The sequence below is a fragment of the Durio zibethinus genome, chromosome 26 (genome assembly GCF_047325235.1).
Source record: "Durio zibethinus cultivar Kanyao isolate XHJ-2024 chromosome 26, ASM4732523v1, whole genome shotgun sequence".
Taxonomy (NCBI): domain Eukaryota; kingdom Viridiplantae; phylum Streptophyta; class Magnoliopsida; order Malvales; family Malvaceae; genus Durio; species Durio zibethinus.
The window spans coordinates 12852589-12878326 of record NC_143187.1 but is presented as its reverse complement, the minus strand read 5'-3'; the positions used below and the strand labels follow the sequence as shown (position 1 = coordinate 12878326).

Sequence of the window (25738 nt, the reverse complement as noted above, 5' to 3'; positions counted from 1 at the left end):
TTAATTTTGTATTATGTAAATTAATATATATATATATATATATTTATAAATGGGGAGAAACACGCGATCCACAGGACCCACACCCCACAGAAAAGGAGCAAAACTAACAACTGGGAATCTGGAAGTGTGACTTTAGAAACCAAAAACGACGCTGTTTTGGTCATGTCTGTTAAGGAGGCAAATGAACGAGGAAAAACGCCCGCCCAACGTGTTCCTTTTTCACCTTCACAAAGGCTCTCCCCCACCTTCCTCTCTCTCCCTTTCTTCTCTGCAAATCACTCCCTACACTACACTACAACAAACACAACATTTTCCTTTCTTTTCTTTCCTTCCCTCTCCTTTCCTCTAAACACTTGTTTTTCTTTTACTTTTCTTTTCCTTTCTTTTCCTTTCTTTTGTACGGACACCACCTCGCCACACAATTAGCAAACCTACTTCATATTTCCTCATTCATCTACTGCACACTTAACTCTGACCTCAAATTCCTTTTCTTCAAAACATAAATAAAATTAAAAAAAAAAAACTCTGAAAAGAACAATTGTGAAAACATGGGAGAGAGTTCAATGGGCGGCGCACTTGTCCCCACCCAACTAAATCCGAACAACCACCTCAACCGGAAAGCACCGCTCCTTTGCCGCCGCCGCCAACTGCTCCACTTCCTCCTCCTCCATCTCCCCCTGCTGTGCCACCGTCCTCGGCAGAGGAAGAGCCTGCCGACGCTGACATGGACAAGGATATGCTGTGTCCAACATGCATGCAGATAATCAAAGACGCTTTTCTAACGACTTGTGATCATAGCTTTTGTTATATGTGCATTTTTACTCATCTTCCAAATAAGAGCGATTGTCCTTGCTGTTCTCATTATCTCACCAATAACCATATCTTCCCTGATTTTTTGCTTAATAAGGTTTGTTTGTTTTCCTTTTTCAATCTTGCTTGTATTTATTTATATCATTATTTAGGATGATCCTTAATTTGTTTGGCTCTTGAGAACTAGAATATATTTTAATCTTAAATAATTTTTAACGCAAAGGACATTGAAGCCTGATCAAAGAGCATCCGTATTAGCAATTTTATCACTCCATTATTACTACTTAATTGAATAATGACGTCATTATATGGATGCGAGGCTTTTATTTCGGTGTTGTTATATGATTTTCTACGCTCAAGTATCTATCGTCAATTGTAAGCTGTGTTGAATTGGAAAGCCTGCTTGCTTGTGTTATAGATTTCTTGTTTAGTGCAACTTTTACTGACTCTTACTTGGATGCTTGTATATATATTCCTAGTAAAGAGGTAGGAAAGATCAACATGATAAGTAACTGGATAAAACTTCTTTATTATTTTACTGCTCGGATAACTCATGTAGCTGACATTGCAAATTTATGTAGTATATGCTATTTGGCGGTTTTTTTTATATGCTTTAGTAGTGTTGCTATCCTGATTTATATAGACTTCAGTTTTATTAACATAATCTTTTACATTTTGTAGTTACTGAAGAAAACCTCTGCTCGCCTGTTAGCAAGGACTGCATCTACAGTACAACATCTTTGCCAAGCAATGCAGCAGGTCAGTTATACTATATTAGAGCATTAATTCCCTGAAACACTTATTATGATAGTGATTTTTGTGCTTAAATTGTATGTGGAACCTGATCAATTTGGTGATGTGGTTAATTATGTGTTTGTTTGAATACTTCACATTCATTAATTTAATGATCAATTACTAAGGATCATTTTTAATTCCCTAATAAATGGGATTTATCATTTGTCAATCTTGTTTAAATTTATTTGTAGATGCATTCTCTTTTCACCATGCATGTAATGATAAGTAGTTGATATCATTTAAAAGAATGACTCTCCTTGAGATCCTTAGACAGGGCTGTAAGGTGTCAGCCAAGGAGCTAGATGGCTTGTTGTCTCTGCTTGTTAATAAGAAGACAAAGATGGAGCATGAAGAAGCGGAGACAAATATGCAGATTCTACTTGACTTCTTGAACTGCCTAAGGAAGCAAAAGCTTGAAGAGCTTAATGAGGTCCTTGAACTTGAATTTATATGTTCCTGGAATTATAACGTTCGTCCAGAAAATACAAGTAGGGATAGAGTTCTCTAGTTGATAAACAAATTCCATGAAAGTTAAACCTGATTACATGAACTGCTAGTTGCTTGCAGAATCTGAACTCTTGACTGCAAGCTGTTAATAATATTGATATAAGAGAAAATGAACTACATAAGAATCAATAGTTAGGAAGGCATAAAATTATCATTTAAACAACCCTATAGAGATTGGATTCCTAAGTTTGTATTTTTTACTTTGATGGTACTTTGCTTTTAGAATGTTTGGCTTTAGGTCTATAATATTCCTTGGATGCATCTAGTTGTGCACCTTCACTTCTTTCATATACTTTCCAATTGGTTCTAAATTAATCTTTTTGCCTATCATTAGTCTTTTTTATTTTGGGGGGTGGGAGGATGGTCAGGGCAAGTTTTATTTTATATTTTGATTGATGGTCTTTTGTGTGTGTGTGTGTTTTTTAATTTTTTATTTTAGTGAAGATTCAAACTGATCTTCAATATATTAAGAAGGTTATAACTGCTGTTGAGAAATGTAGCATAGAATTGCATAGGGCAAAAGAGAGATGCCCTGTGAAACTGAGGATGCTTGCTGATGGTTCCTTAGTGGCAAAAACCTTGCCTTCATTTATTGATAAATATAACAATGGCATTACATCTGGTGCTCGCAACTTACAAGGCTGGATGGGTTCAGCAAGTTCACTGGGATTCAGAAGTAAGGATGCCCTCGGTGGGTCAGATTCAGCATACGATGCTAAGTCAGGATTGGCAGTAGCAAGAAAGAGGCAGGTCCATGCACAGGTTAGTTGCCTTGCTTATTTTCATATCTTGAACATTCCTGTTGCTTGGTGCAATGCTGTATTTTTTGGTGATAAATAAATGTGAGAAGGTCCATATATCTTGGTCCCACAATGAAAAGTGCATTAAGTATAAAAAACAATGAAAAGCGAATTTACTAACAGTCTTCTGGCGGAAGTGCATGCACACAAGACTTAATCATTCCATTGAGTTCGCATATTCATAATTGGCCCCTTGAAACATTTGATGGCTAGAAATTTTGTGTGTTTCTATTTGTGCTGGCATTCTGTTCACCAACTATTCTTAGAAGCTTTGTGTTCAAAAGATTTATGGAGCAATTGAAGACCTCTCGTTGTTGTTAGAGTTTCATTTCCCATATATTCTGTTTTCAGATAAATAGTCCAGTCAATCCTTCACAAAAGAATAGTTGATTTAAATTTACTCTCGTGGCTGAATTTTATAATTATTATCTCTTGCCACAGTTTAATGACCTAAAGGAGTGTTACTTGCAAAAGCAGCGGCATTGGACCAAAGGACTTAATAAACAGGAAGATAAAGATGCAATTACAATGAATAGAGATGGTTATAATCCTGGTCTTGAGGATTTTCAGTTAGTGATAACTGCTTTTACACGATATAGGTACATAACTTTTCCACCAGTGATTGCATTTCATAAAATTAATCTTTTTTTTTTTGGGGGGGGGGGGGGAAATGTTCTGGATCTTACTTTGTGACTGTTCTTTCCTTTTATGTAATATTTGTAGTTTTCTGCTTTAGATACTTATCTTTTATTTTTTCTGTTCAAATTAGTTGATTGAGGGTCATTGCTAAACTTAGGCATGGCGATATTTTCCACTCTGCTAAAATTGTTTCAAGGTGAGTCAAAAGTGTATCATTCAATGTATTTCTTCATATTCATGAGAGTCATTAACCAGTGGGAGTTGCACAAAGTTTGGGTCCTTTGGTTATGTTTTCTGAGACCTCTTTCCTTACAAAAAAAAAACGTGGTTGACTAATCTTGAGTTGACTTGTTTAATCATTTTTCTGTGGTTTTATCTGGTTAAATTATATAGTTAGACTTACTTGAAAAGTTGAAGTCTTGTGATCAAAGTTATGATCATATTAAACTTCCGTTCACAAAATTTTCCTCTCCCCCCGCATCTTTAGAATTTCTAGCAACTAGAATGAATGTGCAGTATAGAATTTGATCATGATGATGAGCTGTTTGCTACTGCTGGAGTGTCAAGGTGCATCAAGGTTTTCGAGTTTTCCTCAGTAAGCATTGGATGAATTTTAGGTTTGTTTAGTGGAGTTCATGATTTCTGAAGCTCTTACAATAGTGCAAACATTTTCATAAAGGGGATTCATAACCATCTAATCCTGTTTCTGTAATTTTTCAGAGCTTTGATTAACCTGATCAATTAATTCTTACCTGAACAGTATTAGCTGGTCATTTTTTTATGATGATGATGCATGCATTAGGGTCCTTTAATGGTAGTTCTGTTTTTCATTCACTGTTCAACGATTACCTATTTGGTCTTCTGCAGATTGTGAATGAACCAGCAGATGTGCATTGTCCTATTGTTGAAATGTGCACCCATTCTAAGCTTAGTTGCTTGAGTTGGAATAAGCGCACAAAAAACCATATTGCTAGTAGTGATTATGATGGTATGGTAACCGACTGGGACATAACAACTCGGCAGGCATGAATGATAACTCTTCATTTTTCTAGCCCCGCAATATAATTTTCATGCAGGTTGCTGTGCATAAGCATATTTACTATTGTGCATGGCTGCATGCTCCTGTCATCTACAGTTGCTTAATCTTCAATAAAATCGATCTTAACTTTACAGAGTTTGATGGAATATGAGGAACATGAAAAGCGAGCTTGGAGTGTTGGTTTTTCTCGCATTGAACCTTCAATGCTTGTATCTGGTAGTGATGACTACAAGGTAAAAATGATTTTCTGTAAAACTTGATTGTATTGACTGAGCTTCTGTTGCTGTGTATCTGAAAGAGATGAGATTGGCAATGCGGGGACTATGGTTAATGGCTGGTTAATGGTGAAAAGTAACTGGAGACTTGAGGCAAGGGGACTGTTGGTCTATTTTCCGTAATAGTCTGTTAAAGACATTTTAAATCACCTTTGTACTATCGGTTCTATATGAGAAACACAAGTTGCATTTTATAATTAAGCCAAATGAGCAATTAAATTAGATCCATTAAGCATGGTGTTGACAATTGTTAACTTCCAAAAGCTGGGCTTTGTACTTTTTATCCTGAGACTGAAAGCAAGCTGGAACAAATCTCTCAGAATGGTTTAGGTCTAAACTTGTTGTAATTCATGTTCTCAATAGATTACAGACTACAAAGTTCTGAGATGTGGGATCCCTGCAAAAACTGTTTCCAGCATGAGAACACCCTGTTACTGTTTCATAGAATAGCTATGTAGTTGTTGCGATGGATTTTATGTTTGTTAGTGAAGTCATTCAACCTACTGTTGGTCCACTAGACCAAGCTTGTACTTGATTTTGCAATTTAGGTTTCAGATTGTCTAACCCCATTTGTATTTGATAGGTCAAAGTTGGTGCCCAAAACAAGAAGCCAGTGTTCTCAAAATCGACATGAAAGCAAAAATATGTTCTGTCAAGTACAATCCTGGATCCAGTGTTCATGTGGCAGTATGTCTTGGTTAAATAATTTCTACATTAGTTGTTTCCATTGACTGTAATTCTTACATTATAAGCTGTCAGATAGGTGAACTCTTTTTTTTTTCTTTTTAGTTTCCGATTCAAACTAAGTAATTTTAACTTTTCAAAAGTTTCCCAATTAGAAAAAAAAATTGTGAGTTTTCTTTTCCCACCTTTCGGAAAGAATGGAGACATAAATATTTCATCTTTTGATCAGAATTCAACTTTAACAGAAATCCTTAGATTATTTTCAGACAAAATTATGAATAAAGAAGGGTTTGTTGAAGTTTCAGGTTTTTGAATTTCTGCAGGTTGGTTCTGCTGACCATCACGTTCACTATTATGACTCGAGAAATATCAGCCAACCACTGTATGTGTTTGGTGGGCATAAGAAAGCTGTTTCATATGTGAAATTTTTGTCTAACAATGAATTGGCTTCTGCTTCTACTGACAGCACGCTGCGCTTATGGAATGTAAAAGAAAATTTACCAGTTAGTAGACTATCTCATATCTGGAGTTTATACTGTTTTTAACTGCTAACAAGGCTCTCTTAGGGTAGTGGTAGTTACCGGGGCATTTTACTGGCAACATCCTTTTATTTTTGTCAATTTTGATTTTAGAAAAAGAACAGAATAAGTTACATGGTTCGACATGGATATTTGTCATTTCCTTGAGAAAACTAGGTGAAAGAATTAAGTTGGCAATATGAGGTTACTGAAAGCGAAGGCAAACAATTGTTCTTTAGGAGGAAAAATTCTTTATGCGACTTTTTATTTATCAAACATGAATGTCTTTGGAGTTACTATCTGACCTGCATTCCATATTATCCGATTAAAACTAATCTTTTTTTGTTTTCATTCCGTCAGCTGCGCACTTTTGGAGGTCACACAAATGAGAAGAATTTTGTGGGTCTCACAGTAAACAATGAGTACATTGCTTGTGGCAGCAAAACAAATGAAGTATTTGTTTATCACAAGGTTAGTTAGCATATTGGGATATGGTATTTTAGCATCAAATCAGTTTATAATTTAGTTACATTTGTTTATCACAAGGTAAGTTAACATATTGGAATATGGTATTTTATCATCAAATCATTGTATAATTTAGTTACATTGACTCTTGCAGGCTATCCCTAAACCTACAGCTTGGCATAGATTTGGTTCTGACATGTCTGATGCCGATGAGGATGCCGGATCTTACTTCATCAGTGCTGTTTGTTGAAAGAGTGATAGCCCCACAATGCTGACAGCAAACAGTCAAGGAACAATTAAAGTGCTTGTACTTGCAGCATGAATGGTAAAATTCACAAGCAATTGAAATCAATCCTATAATCAAGGTGGAAACATTGCATCTTTTCTTGTTTGTCTAGAAACTAGCTTGTACATGTCATGAAGGTGAAATCGGCAGGTTAGGGAAATTGATAGGTCCATTGTGAATTATTGATATTATATAATTTTTTTATGTATCAATATGTCTGTGGAGTTTTGATGGGCCTTTTTTTCTCAAATGCCTTGTGAAGCCTTCAATCTTCATTTGTGGCTTGTAAGGATCGTGGTCTTTTTGGAAGGTAGAGTATATCTAATCTAGTTAGACTGCCTTCTGCTTCAAAATGAATGTTTCAATATATCTGTTAATATTTTGACATTTTGGACTTCATTTGTTTAGCAATTTTACTCCAAGTCAAAGGACGTGTTAAGGCAATTTTTGGGCGGAAAAATATGTTTTACGTCTGTCGTCTTTTTTTTTTTGGGTAATTCAGGTGGCCAGAAAACTTTCTCCCTAATTAATTCTTTAATGCTTTGACAAGATGTGAAACGATTACTAATGTTTACCATTGAATGCTCCACCCTACCAAAAATGGACTGCAGGAGGTGAAAGGACCCGGGGGCACGTTGTTGCAGGAATTTCTTCCATTTTCCAAACTCTTTTCTTCTGTATTCTCTCACTTGTTTAGTCAAACTTGCCAGCAATGCCCAAGAGGATAGAAAGCTTATGATCTACTTTTTCCCGTAAAAGAGGGGAGCACCGAAATCAGACATGACGTCTATCCTCTACCTTATCACTTGAGATGGCCCAGCGAGATGGAAAAAGAAATTGAAGTCAAGCATATTCGTCTCTATGATAAGCATGCCCAAAGTTTCTTTGGTGCCCTTTACTAGCAATTAATTATCAAGGGACTGCTCTGAAAAGTCCCCAGATGAAGCAAAGTTAATAACGAGAAACAAGTAATTTTCCAATAAACCTTCACATGTCGTGCATCTTTTGGCTTTGTTTTGAAACTTAATCACCCATTGTTTGAGACAATCGTCTTCTTCCAGTTTTAAGCAAGTGGATGCAATACCATTGTTTCAGATGCCATTCTGGAGCTGAAAACAGGGGCAATTCGGCTGAAAGTGACCTACCACCAGCACCGCTACCACAAGTAGTGAAACTTTTTAACAAATTTCCACATCAATTTTGGTTTTGAATTAAAAAAAAAAATTGTCAAAACTGAAGCCTCTGCCTTAGCACTACAAACCAATCCCCAACCAGCCACACTCTTTTCTCTTTCTCCAAATAAGAACTCCTCACGGCTCACCCCAACCCACCAGGCCACTAGTAGTTTTTAATTACCTTACATACTATTCTTTGTCTCCACGTCAATTGATTCTGTCTGTCATCCAAAATCTAAATTTATTTATTTATACTAAAAAAACGTAAACAAAGAAAATGCCTCGAGAGTCCAGAATTAGGATCCCACTCATCTAGCACTCATCAGCACTTGCCTTCGATCCCAATCCGTTTGGGTCCTCTCTTTTCTTTATTTAGTTATTGTTTTTATACTGCATTGAAGGGTCAGAACCAAATATTCATGAATTAGTAGAAGATAAGATCCTTGGCAGATTCTTTCTTTATATTCCCCTTCTCCCCCCCACCCAAAGATCCCTCATCTTGTCATTCTTTTTTCTTTTCTGTCGTTCAAAATTTTGGCGCCAAAAAGACATGAGAGTCGAAGGATTTGAGGGAGAGGTCTTCCAGGCGATCGAGGTCTCACCGCCGTCGGATAATTCTCCGGTTATAGGAGATGATAGCCAGAGTGTCGGAGAGGAGTTGTTCGTCCCTCCTTTGAATTTTGCTATGGTCGATAATGGAGTTTTCAGGTCTGGTTTCCCTGATTCCGCCAATTTTAGTTTCTTGCAATCGATAGGGCTCCGCTCAATTATGTGAGTTACTTAACCATGCCAATTTCAAACTTTTATTTTTCTCATAAATGTTCACTTTCCTCTTCTCCTTTTTGTTTTTTTACCTTGCTGCTGGTTAACAAACCTGAAATTTCCTTGATTTTAATTGCATTTTATTTTCCCTCAATTATGTGAGTTACTTAACCATGCCAATTTCAAACTTTTATTTTTCTCATAAATGTTCACTTTCCTCTTCTCCTTTTTGTTTTTTTACCTTGCTGCTGGTTAACAAACCTGAAATTTCCTTGATTTTAATTGCATTTTATTTTCCTTTCGTAGATATCTCTGCCCCGAGCCTTATCCAGAGACCAATAATGAGTTTTTGAAGGCTAATGGAATCCGGCTTTTCCAATTCGGTATCGATGGATGCAAGGTATGCCATTGAATTCTTTTTTTTATAATTTATTTGGGCTTAATTCGTTCATCTAATTATTGATTAGGTTCAAGTTTTTAATTCTCTTGCTGTTACCAATTCCATCTACTGAACTTGACATCGATATTGGTTTTTCATAATCTTAAATCAAAATGTTAAATTTGTTATTCAGTTCTATTTTCTCTATATCCACAGAATTTGTGATCCTTGAACTGTGTCCAAGCATGCAGTTACTGACTATTTCTGTTATAGTTGTGCTTTTGTTTTGCTTTGCTGAAATATAAGATTATATAATCCTTTGGAAAAGCAAATTAATGACAAAGCAGCAGCTTTCATTGCATCATTATCCCTCTCTGAAAAATAACAGCAGTTTTTGCTTCAGTTGTTCTTTTTTTTTTCTTCCTAGTGGTGGTTAGGGGAATTAGTTCTTCCTGAAATTTAAGGAGGTTTATGCTATATGAGGGGGGATCAAGCTTATCTATAAAGTACCGAGGCAAGAAACTTACCCCCTCTATATCTTTCTTCCCTAATGGGCATTTCTTTTTTGACAGTTTTGTCAATTTATTAAAATCAGAAGTAGAACTATGGACATTCATGCTATTGTTCAGGCTGTAGTCTGCATAAATTTTATTGCAGGTGCTTATGGTGAAGAGTACTGCAATTTTCACAATGATTTTTTACCAAATTACTTAGTATTTGTTTTGATGTGGTTGTTTCATGAGATATCTTACATTCATAGATCTGTTCTGAATAAAGCAATATAAACTTAGTTGAGTTAAGTTCACTCCAAGGATAGAAAAGGAATATTTTGTATGGGCTAGAGTGATCAATTGATGCAATCCTTACTTGATGTCATATTGGCCAAAAATTGTCTGCCATATTTGTGATTAAAACAAAATCTTGCATCTTAAAGGGCAATACATTCTTGAAATTGATAATCAATATTTTGTACAGGAACCTTTTGTAAACATTCCAGAGGAAACAATCCGGGAAGCATTGAAAGTAGTCCTTGGTATTATAAACTCTTTTTACTTGTAGCCTATAGTTTTCTTGTTTGTCATCTGCTTATATTTGGCCTTATCTGTTTCCATACCAGATGTAAAGAACCATCCACTACTAATCCATTGCAAGCGAGGAAAGGTAATTTAATTTGGTCCTATATTTTTCCTTCTTTCCAAATCTCTGCCTAAATTTTCAACCCAACTTATTTGCTCACCAAGATATTGCTATATATGCCATGCAGCACCGTACAGGCTGCCTTGTGGGATGCTTAAGAAAATTGCAGAGATGGTGCCTATCTTCCATTTTTGATGAGTACCAGCGGTTTGCTGCTGCCAAAGCAAGGGTGTCCGACCAGAGGTTCATGGAGAGGTTTGACGTTTCCAGCTTGAAGCACTTGCCAATAACGTTTTCATGTTCAAAGAGATAGCTTAACTTCAACCATAGCTTGAAGTTTACTGCCATAAAATTAACAAAGCCAACCAACTGGCCAAGAGTTAGTTGATCTGTTTTCTTTTCCTTTTTTTTTTTTTTTTGGATACTTTTGAAGCATGTCATGGATGGTGAACATACTGCTATTGCGTATTTTCCTCATTTTAATGGAAAATCATATATAAATTTTTCTGGCTATATACGAAGTTTCTTGTTCTTCCGTTTAGTAACATTATGTTCCGAACATAAATGTGGAGTGCATCACTTAAAGAAAATGATACCAGACAATCTGTTCAAAGTGAAGAATACTAATTTATTCAAATCCTTGTTATTTGCTCTTTTGCTAATTTCAATACATTCAAAAACAATGTGATGGAAATCCAGAGTTAACGAAAAGAAAAGACAAGTTTTAAAAAAGAAGTGTGGACGAGCAACAATCAGATCGCCAATGGAGAAAAATGACGACTGAAACGGTATCTCGGTCTTTGATTTTGATATGCCTCAATATTGTTCCCTATGAAGAGACAATCTTATGATCTGTTCCCCTCACTGATGCAAGTCTTACATGAGTTGTTACAGTAGTTAGTTGGTTTATACTCGTGTTTGCAGCCCATTAGTGGCAATTCTGTCATTTCATTTATAATTCTATTATATGGAGTTAGTTTAAAGAGCTAGTTGACAATTATTGGGGGAAATTAAAAAATAAAAACAGATTTCTGGAGACTTTTTTCTCTCTCGTTCTCTCAAGACTTTTTTTTCCTTTTCTTGGTTCTTTTCTTTCTTGATCAATTCTGTTCTTGTTCTTCATTCAATTGCTTTAGTTAATTGATTAAATCCAGAGGATTGTAACGAAGCTGTCAAAGCTACGTTATTGGCAACCATGGCAGACAATGTGACTTCCAGATTACAAAAAGATGTTTTGCAGCTGCAAATTGAGAAGATTGATAAAAAGATGGATGCGAAGATTGATGTATTAAGAAAGGAGCTTAAAGAGGAGTTCAAGAACTTCCTTGATTTGTATGTGGGGAATATAAAGATCCCATGGCAGACCTAGTTAATTTGAAATAATTTGGCAATGTGGAGCAATACCATGATGATTTCATGGGGATCCTTAACATACTGCAGTTGAGTGATGATCATGCTGTTAGCATATTCATCAGTAACTTGAAACCTGATATCTCACTAACCCTTAGACTCTTCAAGCCAAAAACACTTAACCAAACACTACACCTTGCCAAAATTTCACACACCAAACTTCCCATGACCAATATCAATTCCCAAGCAGCCACAACAAACCTAAGGAACCCACAGTTACCACCCTTATTGCCTAGCCCTAAAATACCATTTAGACCAAACCACTTGAATCTGCACATCCTAAACAACCAACACCCTTTCCAAAACCAAACACTAGTTTCAACCAAATGAATGGTCCTAGAAGGCTTACTAAGGCTGAAATGGAGGAAAAAAGGAAGAAGGGGCTACGTTATTGGTGTGGGGCTAAGTATTTTCTAGACCATAAATGCATGAAGTCACAGCTGTACCAATTGATAACATAAGGGTGTGAAGAGGAGGAAGACGTGGAGGAGTTTTATGACTGCATTGACAGTATAGAAGCGTTAAAGTGGGAGAATGTTGGTGACACTCATGCAGTTATTTCTTTACATGCTATGATGGGAACAACTGGGTATCAAACTATGAGAGTTAAAGGAGTTATCAAGAAGCATGTATTGGTTATCCTGATCAACTCACGAAGTACACACAATTTAGTGGACTCCAATGTTGCCAAGACGCTGGGTTTAGTTATTAGCCAACATTGTAAGATTGGGGTGGTTACAGTGGCTAATGATCAAAGTATAACTACTCGGGGTACTTGTAGAAATGTGAACTGTTCAGTGCAAGGGCTTGATTTTCTCATAGATTTCATGGTACTACCATTGAAATAGTGTGATGTAGTGTTGGGAATTCAATGGCTGGTGACACTAGGTCCAATCTTATAGGATTTTACAGCTTTTACCATGTGGTTTCAGTATTATCAGAATTGAAAAACAGTGGGGGACATTCGACCTGGGGCAATATAGTTGCTAAATGACAGGCAAGCATTGAAAGCCCTACAAAATTTAATGACTGCTTCTGTCCAGCAACCTAGCACCTTGATGATGATTGAGGGAGCCTAATTGTTAATAAAAAAAAGCGTGGAAGGACAAGGGTTAGAACTTAATGAAAGATAAGCGTTAGATCAGTTGTTGAATAAGTATAAAGAATTGTTTGCAAATCCTAAAGGGTTACCTCTGAGTAGACCCCAAGATCACAAGATTCCCTTGGTGGATGAAAAGCAAACAATTAGGATCAAGCCTTATAGATACCCAGCTATAAAAAAAGACAAAATAGAGAGGATGATCAAAGAATTGTTAGAGGCTGGCATTATAAGAAACAGCAACTGTTCTTTTGCTTTTTCTACTGTAACGGTAAAAAAAAATGATGGTTCCCGCAGGCTATGTGTGGATTACAAGCAGCTCAATTATTTGATTATTAAAGACAGATTTCCTATCCAATGGTTGAAGAATTGCAAGATGAGCTTACCAGTGATGAATTCTTTACTAAGCTAGATTTGAGGTCAGGGTACCACCAAATCAGGATGCATAAGGATGACATACACAAGATTGCATTTCGAACTCATGACGGTCATTACGAGTTCCTGGAAATGCCCTTCGGCATGACTAATGCCCCTTCTACATTTTAAGAGCTAATGAACTACATCTTTAAGCCCCATTTGAGGAAGTTCGTACTTGTATTTTTTGATGATATCCTGGTATATTTGCCTGGTTGGAATGTTCACTTAATCTACTTAGAGAAGGTGCTTAAGATACTCAAGAACAATCAGCTTTATGTGAAGCACAGCGAGTGTGATTTTGGAGCCAAGAAAGTCGACTACCTTGGCCATGTGATTAGTGTTCAAGGGGTGGAAATGGATAAGGAGAAAGTGTAGTGCGTGCTTGATTGGGCACAACCCAAGAATCTTAAGGAACTAAGAGGATTTTTAGGGTTGACAGGGTATTTTAAGAGGTTTATCAAACGGTATGGGATCGTAGAAAACCCTTCACTGATTTATTAAGAAGAGATGCTTATGGATGGAGCGATACAGCTCATAAAGCCTTTAATGAGCTAAAGGCAGCTATGACTACAGCACCAACGTTGGCAAGACCAAATTTTTCCAAAAAGTTTGTAGTGGAGACGAATGCTTCTGGTAGTGGTGTGGGAGCAGTACTAACACAGAATGGAAGGCTAATAGCTTATTTCAACAAGTCATTGGCACCTAAGCACCAAGCACTGTCACTAAATGACAAGGAGATATTAGCTGTACTGTTGGCAGTCAAGAATTGGAATGCGTATCTGGTGGGGAGACATTTCAAAATGAGAACTGATCATTAGAGTGCAAACTGTCACTCCAGCTCAACAGTTGTGGGTAGCCAAAATGATGGGATATAGCTATGACGTGTGAAAAAACTAATAAATAAAATTGTATGAAAAATTAAGGGTAAAATTGAATGTATAGTGAAAAATTGTTTATTAAGAATTATACAATCACTTTAAGTTTATATACAACTAACTAGAGGTTAAACTAAGAAATTAAGTTTTCTTAAAAATTGATCCTATAATTAAAAGATTGTCTATCCTAATTTTTTGTCCTTAATTTTAGGGATACAAATACTTAATTTTAGAAATACAAATATAAATATATAAATTACAAGATTATAACAAACTGTAAATAAGTATTTTTTCACACTCTCCCTCGAGTTGGTGCATAAGTGTTTTTCATTTTAAGCTTGAAAATAATTTTTTGAAATGTTACACTACTGAGACCTTTAGTCAACATATCTGTAAGTTGACCTTTGGTTGATACATACGGTGTACAAATTAACCTATTATCTAGTTTTTTCTTTATGAAATGCCAGTCTATTTTAATGTGTTTTGTTCTATCATATTGCATAGGATTGTGTGCAATGCTTATTATAAACTTATTATCACAATAGAGTCTCACTGGTCTATCTCTTTTGATCTTTAAGTCTTCTAGGATAATCTTTAACCATAGTGGTTCACAAATTCCTTGAGCCATTCTCTGAACTTTGCTTCAACACTTGATCTTACCACCATATTTTATTTTTTTACTCCTCCAAGTCACAAGATTACCACTTTAAAAAGTGCAATAGCTTGAAGTGGATCTTCTATTAATTACTAAATCTGCATAATCAGCATCTATATATGCGTCTAGAATTAACTTTGAATTTCTTTTGAATAAGTTATCTCTCTTAAGATTAGCCTTCAAATAGTGCAACACACGGTAGACAACTTGTAGGTGCACTTCTTTAGGACTATGCATAAATTGACTTACCACACTCATAGCATATGCTATATCATGTCTAGTATGTGAGAGATAAATGAGTCTTTTAACTAATCTTTGGTACATCTCTCTATCTATAATAGCATCTTTATTAGCTTCTATAATTTTATGATTAGGATTTATAAAGGTATTTGTAGGTTTACATGTGAGTTTTCCAATTTCTTTCAAAAAATACATCATGTATTTTTGTTGTGAGATGAAAAACCATGCCATGAGTGAGCTACTTCAATTCCTAAGAAGTACTTAAATCTATCTAGCTCTTTTATCTCAAATTCTCTAGCCAAATACTGTTTTAGAGATTTTCTCTCTTTTTTATCATCTTTAGTTACAATTATATCATTAACATATACTAATAAAATTGTGACTCTCCTTGAATCAAAATGCTTGATAAACAATGTGTGATCTCCTTGACTCTACTTATATCTCATTGCTAGTATCACTTTGGTAATTCTCTCAAACTAAGCCCTAGAAAACTGTGTAAGGCCATATAAAGCCTTTTTCAGCTTGCATACTTTGTTTGCTTCTAGGTGACCTCCAAATCCCAATGAAATCTTCATATATATTTTTTCTTCCAAATCACCATGCAAAAAAGCATTATTTACATCAAATTGTTAAAGATGTCAATTGTAATTTGTAGCCAATGATAAAAAAATTCTAACTGTATTCATCTTGGCAACTAGAGCAAAAGTTTCTTGATAATTCACTCCATGAGTTCTGAGTGTAACCCTTAGCCACTGACCTGACTTTATACCTTTCAACAGTACCATCTGTTTTGTATTTTATAGTAAAAACTCATTTACACCCAACTGAATTTTTTTCTTTAAGTAACTCTATCAGTTCTCATGTCTTATTTTTCACTAAGGCTTACATTTCTATTTTCATGGCTTACCTCTATTTCTCACTGAATAATGCCTCGGATAATGTAATTGGAAAAGAAATTGTTTTTAGGCTCACAAAAAAATTTTTGTGAGATAGTGAAAATTTTTCAAATGACATAACATTGGAGATTGGGTATAGTGGATGCTTAGTAGATTATCTGCTTTTTTTTCCTAATGGCATAGGCAGATCATAATCACTAGTTATAGGTTTAGGAGATTTATAATCATTTTGAGAAACAGAGTCAAATACTATAGTTACCTTAATTTCAGAGTTAGGATCAGGTTCTTGGACTGGCATTGGTTCAAGATCTAAAATTTTTCTTCTTGAGTACACCTATAATTTTTCATAGAATCAAAAATAATATTATCTTTTGTCACATCTTCTATGTTTCAAATGGGTTTAGACTCAAATTTAGTGTTTGACTTGGGCTCAAAAGAAATAGGTTTGACTCAGAAGATTAATGGGTGAAATGTTAAAAAAAAAAAATAAATCAAGCAAAAATAAATCTTTATCCTTATTTTCCATGGATGAAGTCTCTCCCTAAAGATAAAGTTGAGTAAAAAATAATTTACTTTATTCAAAAGTGACATCTATAGGCACATAAAATTTTTTTGTTAGAAGATGATAATACTTATACCATTTCTAAGTTGATGAATATCCCAAAAAAATGTACTTAATTGCTTTAGGATCCAATTTTCTCCTATTGTGATTGTGAACATGAATAAATGATGTAAAACTAAATATCTTAGGTGTAAGGTTATTTGTGGTATTAAAGTTGAGATAGAATTGTAAGAGTAATTCCATAGGAGTTTTCAATCCCAAAACTCTTAAAGTTAACCTATTTTTAATATGTGTGATAATAAGAATAGCTTCCCTCCAATAGGATTTGGGTATGTTTGCTTGAAAAAGTAAAGCTCAAGTTATAGCTAGTAAATGATTATTTTTTCTCTTTGCCACTCTATTCTGTTATGGAGTATTAATACAGGATGATTCATGGATAATCTTTTCCTTTTGGAAATAGATAGATAAACTCTTGTTGAAATAGTCTCTTGCGTTATCATACCTAAATCTCTTGGTTTTCACTCCAAATTGATTTTGGATCATGTTTTGGAAGCTTAAAAACACATTATTCGCATATGATTTGGATTTAAGTAAAAATATCCAAGAGACTTTAATACAATCATCTATGAAAGAGACAAATCATTTTGTACCTGAAATATTAAGAATTGTAGAGGGACTCCATATGTCACTATAAATCAAGAAAAAAAGGAGTAGAACTTTTTTTATTGCTAACTAGAAAAGACACACATCTATACTTTGCAACTTAACAAACATCACAATGAAAATTTTTGGCACTTAATCCTTTGAACAAAGAATGAAATATGTTTTTCAAAGTTTCAAAAGAAAGATGTCAAAAATGAAAATGATAAAGCCAAATTTTATCTTTATTGGGAGATTTTTCAAAAAAAATTATAAAGATAAACTATTCTTGATATTACTTATGTTATTTGATGTCTCAAGATAGTATAGTCCATCCTTCTACTTAGCAAGTCTAATCTTCTTTCTTAAACTCTGGTCCTGAAATTCACAATGAGAGAGATATAAAATCACTTTGCAGTTCATATCTCTAGTAAGTTTATGTATGGATATCAAATTAGTAGACAATCTAGGAACATGAAAAATATTTTTAAGAATAAACGAGGGATTAATTTGAACATCTCTTAATCCTGTCATTGTAGTAAGTGAACCATCTATAACAACAATTTTCTTATTACGCAAATTCATATTACAATTCGCATAATAAACTCACTCTAAAAACCTGATCTCATTAAGACATTAAGTGAATTAATCATTCCAAGAACACAAGAAATTTGAACTTAACAAGAAGAAAAATTGTGTATAAACAACATAATTTTGGTCACAACCCAGGTTTTTTTCACATATAAGACATGTTATTTTTTGTATCATACAAACATCAGAGTAGTCATTCAAGAAATTAAAGTTTCGATTACAAGCATCCAAGCTTTAATGATCTTGACATATCTGTTAAAACTGGACACAGAGTATATATACTAAATTTCTGTAAGAAATGTGTCACATGGTCTGTGGCTCCTGAGTTAATGACCAAAGAACTCGTAATAGGCTTAACCGAGACATTTAATCTATGAGAATCAGAAGCTTTACTTGAACTAGAGACATTACCCAAGGAACATACCCTAATAGGCTTTTTAAGGGTTTTCAATAGGCTTCTCAGCTTTTCATTCTCTTCTTTTTTCAACTCTCTTTGTTTTTGAGATATCTACATTACTCTAATGATTTTTTCAATTGACACTTCTTCAAATTGGGTGATAATGATGTCTTTCTTTGAATTGAAACAAGTTTTCGATATAACCAGAAATGACTTTCTAGCAATGAAAGCTAAATAAGGTAAAAATAAAATGGCTATGAAGGCCTTAATAAGGTTTGGCAGTGAAGGCCTAAAATAAAAGTTAGCAATGAAGGCCGAAAATTTTACTTCCCAAGAAGAGCCTAAAGCTTTGATATCATGTGAAAAAATGGAAAAATAAAACTGTATGAAAAAATAAGAGTAAAACTGAATGTATTTTGAAAAACTGCTCATCAAGAATTATACAAGTATCTTAGATTTATATACAACTAACTAGTAGTTAAACTAAGAAATTAAATCTTCCTAAAAACTAATCCCATAATTGAGAGATTGTCTATCCTAATTTTTTGTCTTTAATTTTAGGTATACAAATACTTAATTCTAAAAATAAAAATAAAAATATATAAATTTTAAAATTACAACCAACTATAAATAAATGTTTTTTCACACTGTGTGCTATAGAAAAGGGGCCTCTAACACTGTATTGATGTAATGTCCAAGAAATCGAAGATGATTGAGGCTGTATTATTAGCCATTACTTCAGTAAACACTGATATGTTAGCAAGAATTCAAGAGTCTTGACTTTAGATTCAGGGCTGCAAAAGTTGATTGAGACACTGACCACATCAGCTGTGTCCGGTTCCAAATTTACTTGGTTTGGTGGACAATTGAGGAGAAAGGGAAAATTGGTGGTGGGAAATGTTGTGGGGCTAGACAAAAGTTGCTGCAGTATTTTCATAATAGTCCAATGAGGGTTCAAGCAACAATAAAAAGAGTTTCCAATGTTTTGTACTGGAAGGGCATGAAGAAAGAGGATAGAAGAATGGTAAAGGAGAGCGAGGTTTGTCAAAAGCATAAGTATGACAATGCAGCTACACCAAGATTATTACAGCTTCTACCAATACCCGAAAGGGTCTGGATTTTATAGAAGGTTTACCTAAGTCTAGAGGTAAAGATACTATCTTGGTGGTAGTTGATAGGCTAAGCAAACATGCTCATTTCCTAGCCCTGTCACATTCTTTTACAGCTTTGACTGTAGCTTAGCTCTTCATGGATCAAGTATACAGCTTACATGGTATGCCAAACACGATAGTGTCCGATAAAGATAGAATTTTCATAAGCCACTTCTGGCAAGAACTCTTTAAGAGGCAGGGTACCTTCTTGAATGTATCTACAGTTTACCATCCTCAATCAGATGGGTAGACCGAGGTGGTGAATAGGTGTCTGGAATTATACCTTAGATGCATGACAAGTTCACATTCCTTATTTAGTTGGTGACTCCGTGGTGGACAATTTGGATTGGAGTCTAAGAGCTCGAGAGGCTGCCTTTAAAATGCTCAAACTTTACTTGGAAAGGGCTCATGTCAGGATGAAGATTATGGCCGACCAGAGAAGAAGTGATAGAGTGTTTGAGTTGGGAGACTGGGTGTATGTGAAGCTTCAACCCTATAGACAGCAATTTATTGTCAATAGAAGCTGTCTCAGGTTAGTAGCAAAATATTTTGGACCTTATCAGATTTTGGAAAAAGTTGGGAAGGCGGCATACAGACTAGACTCCAAGGTCCAAGATACATCCTACGTTCCATGTCTCACAATTGAAGGGACATGTTGGCAAGCACCCTACACAGCAACAGCTACTAGTGGTGGGGGAAGATGGAACCATTGCAAACGAACCCTTGCAGATCATAAACAAGAGGCTGGGGAAAAAAGGAATGAGGCTGTTACGGAGGTGCTGGTGCACTGGAAAAATTCCTTTCCTGAAGATGCAACGTGGGAGGTTTTTTATGAGTTGCAGAACAAGTATCCAGATTTTCTCCTTGAGGACAAGGATTTCTGTACCAGGGAAGTATTGATGCAAGTTTTACATAAGTTGTTACAGTAGTTATTTGGCTATACTCATGTATGCAACCCATTAGTGGCAATTATGTCATTTCATTCATAATTCTGTTATAGGGAATTAGTTTAAGAAATGAAAACAAATTTCTGGAAACTTCTTTCCTTTTCTTGGTTATTTTCTTTCTTGATCAATTTTGTTCTTGTTCTTGATTCAATTGCTTTAGTTAATTGATTGAATCCAGAAGGTTGTAATACTCTCTCTTATTAGAAGAGAGGTTCCATCGAAAATCTTAGAATGAACAAAATAGAACATTTAAGAAGCAAAAACGTATCAAGAAATTCTACAGATCATCTCTGTAACAGGATGGACATCCCAATACAGTGGTGAACAATTAGCACATGAATAGCATTTTTGGGTTTTTATCAAGCATGAACCCTAGACGGCGGTTCCTGACAAGGGTTAATTTATCAAAATATCCTTACATATTTTATTGGCTTTGGACCTGGGCTCATTCGTTTAACAAGGCAATTGGAGTTGTGCATGGGCTTTTCTGTTTCACTGGGCTACTAGAGTTTGGAGCATGGGTTCATTCGTTTGAATAAGAACTAGAGCGTGGGCAAGGGTTACGGGCTCTCAATTGGCTGTAGATCCGCAGGACAAATTGGGTTTTCTTGTCCAAACGATTATGTTAATTGGTGAGGGTTCACCATGCAAATACGTATCAAACCGAATTTGATTTATTATGTGCTTTATCCGTTTGAGGATAATCAGAATTTACATATTTCTGATTTTATTTCTGTCGTAGGCCTATAAACTTTTCGTTTGAGTAACTGAAGCACATAGATTCTAATCAACTAGAGTTTGAGAACTGAAGCACATAGATTCTAATCAACTAGAGTTTGAGAAATAGTATTACTGATGTTCTGCTTCCAGATTCTACCTGACCAGGGGCAGAGAAACAATGTTGGGAGAGGAAACTATAGGATGATGATGATGTCCAACTCCTTCTGGGAGATGACAGACACTCTAACTAGGCTTAGAGGTTATAGATTGATATACTATAATAATAATTGACATTATTTTAGTTCAACAAGAAACGTGTACTAGTTATTATGACATTTTAATACATATGGCAATGCAAAAAAAAAAAAACACTTAGGTCGGTGGAACTGTATTCAAATCCTGCTTCGGGATTTTACGTTGTGAATGGTCCTCAATTCTGTTCAATTACTTACTTTTAAGACAGCCTGAAACATATTCTCTCTACTATTCATTCATGAGTGGTATATCTTAAGCTATCTTATCTTATGTAACTTTGTTCTGCAGCAACCTTGGTGTTCCAAGGAGAACAGTATTTTTCCTTATAAAAGCGGGATAAAACATTGTTTGTTAACAGACGGTGTTAGGTTGTTGTGACTTACTATTTGTTTAGCTACTGTATAGCTGTCTCTGTTATGAAATCGGAAGAATTCTAATTCGGATTGGCTGTTTTTCTCTACATCCATAAATATTAGTCAGTTAGCATCAGGGTCCTGTCTGGACTAAATTTTTTAGTGCTGGGCTATTGCAGAGGTAAGTTGGAAACTGTGACATGTTTATTTTACTTGAATGCCTTCGTTGGATCTTTCCTATCATCAACTGTTGAAGATCTCTTTGCTGGGATATTTTTATGCATTTGTTTTACTTTCTTTCTTTCTTTCTTTCTTCAGTCTGTTTAGGAAAGTTCCTTTGCATTCACATTGCAATCTGTTTTAATGGGCTTATGTACTCATCGTCAACTTTCCATACCAAGTTTTAGCACAGCTTGGCAGTTAAAAAGAGAGTGGTAGCTTTTGGTGACTGTGACTTTCAAGTTGGCCTTTTGATTCTCCTTGTTGCCTTTCATTTATTTTTAGTGGATAAGTGCCTTGGTCACTTTCTCATTCAATTGTTTAGTTTATTCCATTTTTACTTGGATTGTAGGTAAGTTGTATGTTAAAGGGGTTTTGCAGTTATGCTACTTTCAGTTTCTAACGGGGAAATCTATTAGTAATTTAGTGTCATATAACAATGTTTAAAGCAGACCATTAGAGTCAAAGAATTGAACTATATTAACATAAAGCTGTGAGAAGAATGAAAAGGAAATTTATTATAATTAATGGACACTGAAAAATATGCCAGTATCTGTGTCCAATATTCGAGGTGGCAGGAAGAAGGAAGTAGTGGTTAGTTTTCAATCGAAAAGTTTTATGATAATACGTGCTCCTATGGTATTAAATTTAGATTACTTTATTGTGATCTTGCTTAGAACTTTCCTATCATTGGGTTTAGTGGATTCTATCAGTTTTCCACTTGAAGGAAGTTGAATTTTGTGTGGATATTAGAAGGTCTAACCTGATTAGCACACTTTGGATTATGATCAAAAGAACATATTAAACATTGGCTGACGGAAAGGTGATAAAAAGCTTGGTTGAAATTGTTAGGGGCATATAATGGTTAAAAAGTGTATGGTGATTTTTTTTTTTTTCAAAATCTTCATTAGATAATCATAATATTTTTGTCATTTGTATTAATTTGATATGTTAGTGTCATCTCAGTTCGATTATATTCTAATTATCCTCTGTTATCTCTCTCAATTTACATATAAATACAAAGACTTAGACACTATAAAACGATATTAGTCTCGTTCATCTCTTTCTCTCCTCCTTACTTTCTCACTTTCTTTTCAATATGATCCTTTCCTCTTTCTCTCTTCCTTACTTTTTCATTTTTTTTAACTTACTTTTTCATTTTTTTTTAACTTGATTTTTATTGACTTTCACGTCGAGTACAAGAACAGAAAATACTCTCTACCTTTGACTCTAACGATCTTTTTCTTCAGCATTTATAGGAACACCGTCAGATCATCCTTCTTTTTCCCGCTAAAAGTGGAGAGATGATATATGTGCTTTTTGCTTGACAGAATTTGCTCATAAAGAGCTCTTAGCTATGGTCAACTCAGCTTTCTTCTTTTAATTCGTTCCCCACCTTCTCGAAACAGGGTTATTTAAGTGCTGGAAATCTGATAGAAGCAATGTTTTTCTTTCTCCCATATAATCACTACATTAACCATCAGGAAATGGGGAACAGCAAATTGTTGCGTTCAAAGGAGAACCCAACCCAACAGCACAAAGTAGTTAAAACAGGAAGACAGAATTGAGACAAAGTGTTATTAAAGCCTAATGAAGCCAAAACAGAATCTTAAGGACAATTTCATATCACATTATTTGGTCACTTTCTAAAACAGAAACATCTTATTAAAAGCACAGCCACTGCGCAATAGGCTTCATATATAACAGAGGAACTTTTACTCCTGGATATCAATAGACTCACTAATTTCAGAACTATAACAGAATTGATCCGTCAGCAGACTAATAAACTTATTAACAGAAACACACTACTAAGCCCATTTCCCATCAGGACTCAAACAGTTGCAATAGGATCCAAGTTTACCGTGGACTCCATGGTCCTCATGGCTTCGAACCTTGGCTCCTTGGACTGGAACTTGAGACCAGCATAGAGCTTCATGTAGTCCTCGAACACAAATTTGGGGTACACTTGGGATTTCTCAGCTTCTTTCTCTAGCAAAGCTGGTGCTGGATATATAACAGCATCACTACCCGGATTGTAAAAGGAAGCAATAGACATTCTGGTACCATCTGTTTGAGCGATCACACGGTGCATCACACTCTTATACTTGCCATTGGTGATCACCTGTATCAATCAGAGAAAAGAGTCAACAAGAAAATCATGGAATCATCCTTGACATAAGTAGTTCGCAGCTAGAAATAGTCTAGCTTGGAATAGTTTTTGTTTTCCGTTTCCGTAGGCTTTGTGCTTTATAATAATAATGGCAAAAATATTCTATATTCCTTACGTAGCAAAGTAGCCATTTTATAATTACCAAACATCCTAGTGCTGAATCTAATATATTTCCGTATCTCTAACTAGAATCACTTTAGTTTGAGTGAAATTTAAACTTTTAGCGCTAAAACAAAAAAAGTTGAGTGCTGGAATACCTCAAGTTGGTCACCAAGGTTGATCACGATGAAGTGTTTCATTGGAGGAACATCGATCCACTGGTCATCCTTGAGGAGCTGAAGGCCGCTGACCTTGTCATCTTGGAACAATAAGATGATTCCTCCAGCGTCAGTGTGAGCCCTGAGGCCCTTGATTAAGTCTGGTTTGGGGCATGGAGGGTAGTTGCTGACCTTGGTCCCAAAGGTTGGCCCTTTGGACCCGTGAAAGACTTTTTTCAGGTACCCCTTTTCCAACCCCAGATTCTCACACAACAAGTCTAAAAGTTGCTCTGCCAGCTTCTCCAACTTCACTGCAAATTCCTTCATCACCTTTCTGTTATCAAAAAGAGCTATTTTAACACATAAAGCCATTTTTCATCACTGCCAATACTTAAAAAGAAAGTGAAAACGTCTCTAACTTTGACCTGTAATCTTCTTCAAGATCAGGAATTTCGGATATGTTTGATTCAGGTAAGTGGCGTAAGAAGAAGGTGCTTTCCCAATCCAAGTCATTGATCTCAGATTGAACAGCCTCAAGACCCTTACTGGCCACCATTTCTTTGAACCTTTGCTCCATGCACTTTCTGTAGTGCTCCTTAGTCAGCCTCTCCACAGTATCCATCAACTCAAGAGATATTCCATGGTTCATCAGCTTTTCAAGAAAAGAGTAAATACAATGAAGGGTTAGGAGCATTATAAGCAATTAATGAACGGAGTAAAAGTTCTAGACTATAGATTGTTTCATCTAGTATAAAACACACATTTCAGAGCTTTTAGTACCTCAAAGAAACCCCAATTCTCACAGGCATCTTTCATTATGTCCATGGTGGCTCCTCTCTCCTCACCATTGAGTTTGGAGAAATCAATAACAGGGAAAGTAATCTCCATTGTTTCTTCCGAGCTCTCACTATTCTTTTCTTAATGTGTTTATGTTCGTCTCAAGGTGTGTCGAATGGGATTATGCGGAGTTGCAATTTATAGGCATAGAATGAGGTGCAAAACGGGGGAAAATAAAAAAAAAAAAAAAAAAAAAAGTTGAAAGAATGGGCAACTTGGAACTTAAAGAGATTAAACATAAAAAAATGTTAAAGAATCCAAAACTGCCTTGGTGAGAAAAAAAAAAAAAAAAGAGTACACGTGGCGCATGCGTAAGTAACATCTTGTTGGACCCCTACCATCCTTTTTGTTGAAGCGACAGCCATGATCCAGTGATCTCTGATCTGTGACGTTCTTTAAGTTTATCTAAACTTTCTTTTCTTGGGTGGGTAGAGGACTCGCCCTGGTAACCTGTTCATGTCTTGCTTTCTCTGGAGTACTTGACCAAATCTCGACTGGGTGCTTCCTACTTTTTCCCATGGACGCATGCACCATTTTGTTCCATGTTGAGATCATGAGAATTTTGATATTATTTGTTAGATAAAAAAAATTTTAATTCAAAATTATAATCTAACGATTAATTAATTATATTAAAAATAATAATTTAACCTGATTTAATTCAATTAATCATATTTAAGAATAAAAAAATATTTTATTAGTTGTAGATAATTATAAATATGTCTCATATCAATAACTTAACAATTAATATCATGAATCCTTTCAATATCTTATAATCCT

General features: G+C 35.2%; 2 protein-coding genes, 1 non-coding gene and 1 pseudogene across 5 annotated transcripts; 2 read left to right on the top strand and 2 right to left on the bottom strand.

Moving 5' to 3' along the window:
- Nucleotides 1-232: 232 nt before the first annotated feature.
- Nucleotides 233-7351, top strand: LOC111274042 (E3 ubiquitin-protein ligase COP1-like; annotated as a pseudogene). Its single transcript, XR_016334050.1, has 13 exons — nt 233-907; nt 1492-1569; nt 1880-2035; nt 2557-2874; nt 3354-3511; nt 3682-3747; nt 4068-4146; nt 4419-4574; nt 4725-4839; nt 5449-5552; nt 5873-6052; nt 6428-6538; nt 6687-7351. The product of XR_016334050.1 is annotated as an E3 ubiquitin-protein ligase COP1-like (transcript).
- Nucleotides 7352-7871: 520 nt separating this feature from the next.
- Nucleotides 7872-10784, top strand: LOC111274041 (inositol diphosphatase DSP4-like). 2 transcript variants are annotated; one of them, XM_089755220.1, is made up of 5 exons: nt 7872-8701; nt 9062-9155; nt 10110-10167; nt 10252-10295; nt 10399-10784. In XM_089755220.1, the coding sequence occupies exons 1-5, from the start codon at nt 8544-8546 to the stop codon at nt 10582-10584; spliced, it is 540 nt and encodes a 179-aa protein (XP_089611346.1). In that variant the 5' UTR covers nt 7872-8543; the 3' UTR covers nt 10585-10784. The 2 variants fall into 2 exon arrangements, with proteins under 2 accessions (XP_089611346.1, XP_022714430.1); XM_022858695.2 differs by having other exon boundaries at nt 7897-8764.
- A 222-nt stretch (nt 10785-11006) lies between these two features.
- Nucleotides 11007-11136, bottom strand: LOC149511354 (small nucleolar RNA snoR111). Its single transcript, XR_016334422.1, has one exon. It is a non-coding gene; the product is annotated as a small nucleolar RNA snoR111 (small nucleolar RNA).
- Nucleotides 11137-23290: 12154 nt separating this feature from the next.
- Nucleotides 23291-25094, bottom strand: LOC111274040 (1-aminocyclopropane-1-carboxylate oxidase-like). The gene is made up of 4 exons (XM_022858694.2): nt 24905-25094; nt 24550-24776; nt 24125-24458; nt 23291-23819 (listed from the first exon to the last, which is right to left on the bottom strand). The coding sequence occupies exons 1-4, from the start codon at nt 25010-25012 to the stop codon at nt 23529-23531; spliced, it is 960 nt and encodes a 319-aa protein (XP_022714429.1). The 5' UTR covers nt 25013-25094; the 3' UTR covers nt 23291-23528.
- Between the last annotated feature and the right edge of the window lie 644 nt (nt 25095-25738).

Excerpts from the sequence above, each read along its gene's own strand:
- LOC111274041 (XM_022858695.2), top strand. The coding sequence starts at position 8,544 with ATGAGAGTCGAAGGATTTGAGGGAGAGGTCTTCCAGGCGATCGAGGTC. Across the intron at positions 9,156-10,109 it reads TCGGTATCGATGGATGCAAG|GAACCTTTTGTAAACATTCC; the intron begins GTATGCCATTGA and ends TATTTTGTACAG. Across the intron at positions 10,168-10,251 it reads AGCATTGAAAGTAGTCCTTG|ATGTAAAGAACCATCCACTA; the intron begins GTATTATAAACT and ends TTTCCATACCAG.
- LOC111274040 (XM_022858694.2), bottom strand. The coding sequence starts at position 25,012 with ATGGAGATTACTTTCCCTGTTATTGATTTCTCCAAACTCAATGGTGAG. Across the intron at positions 24,777-24,904 it reads AGAATTGGGGTTTCTTTGAG|CTGATGAACCATGGAATATC; the intron begins GTACTAAAAGCT and ends TTTCTTGAAAAG. Across the intron at positions 24,459-24,549 it reads GATCTTGAAGAAGATTACAG|AAAGGTGATGAAGGAATTTG; the intron begins GTCAAAGTTAGA and ends TTTTGATAACAG.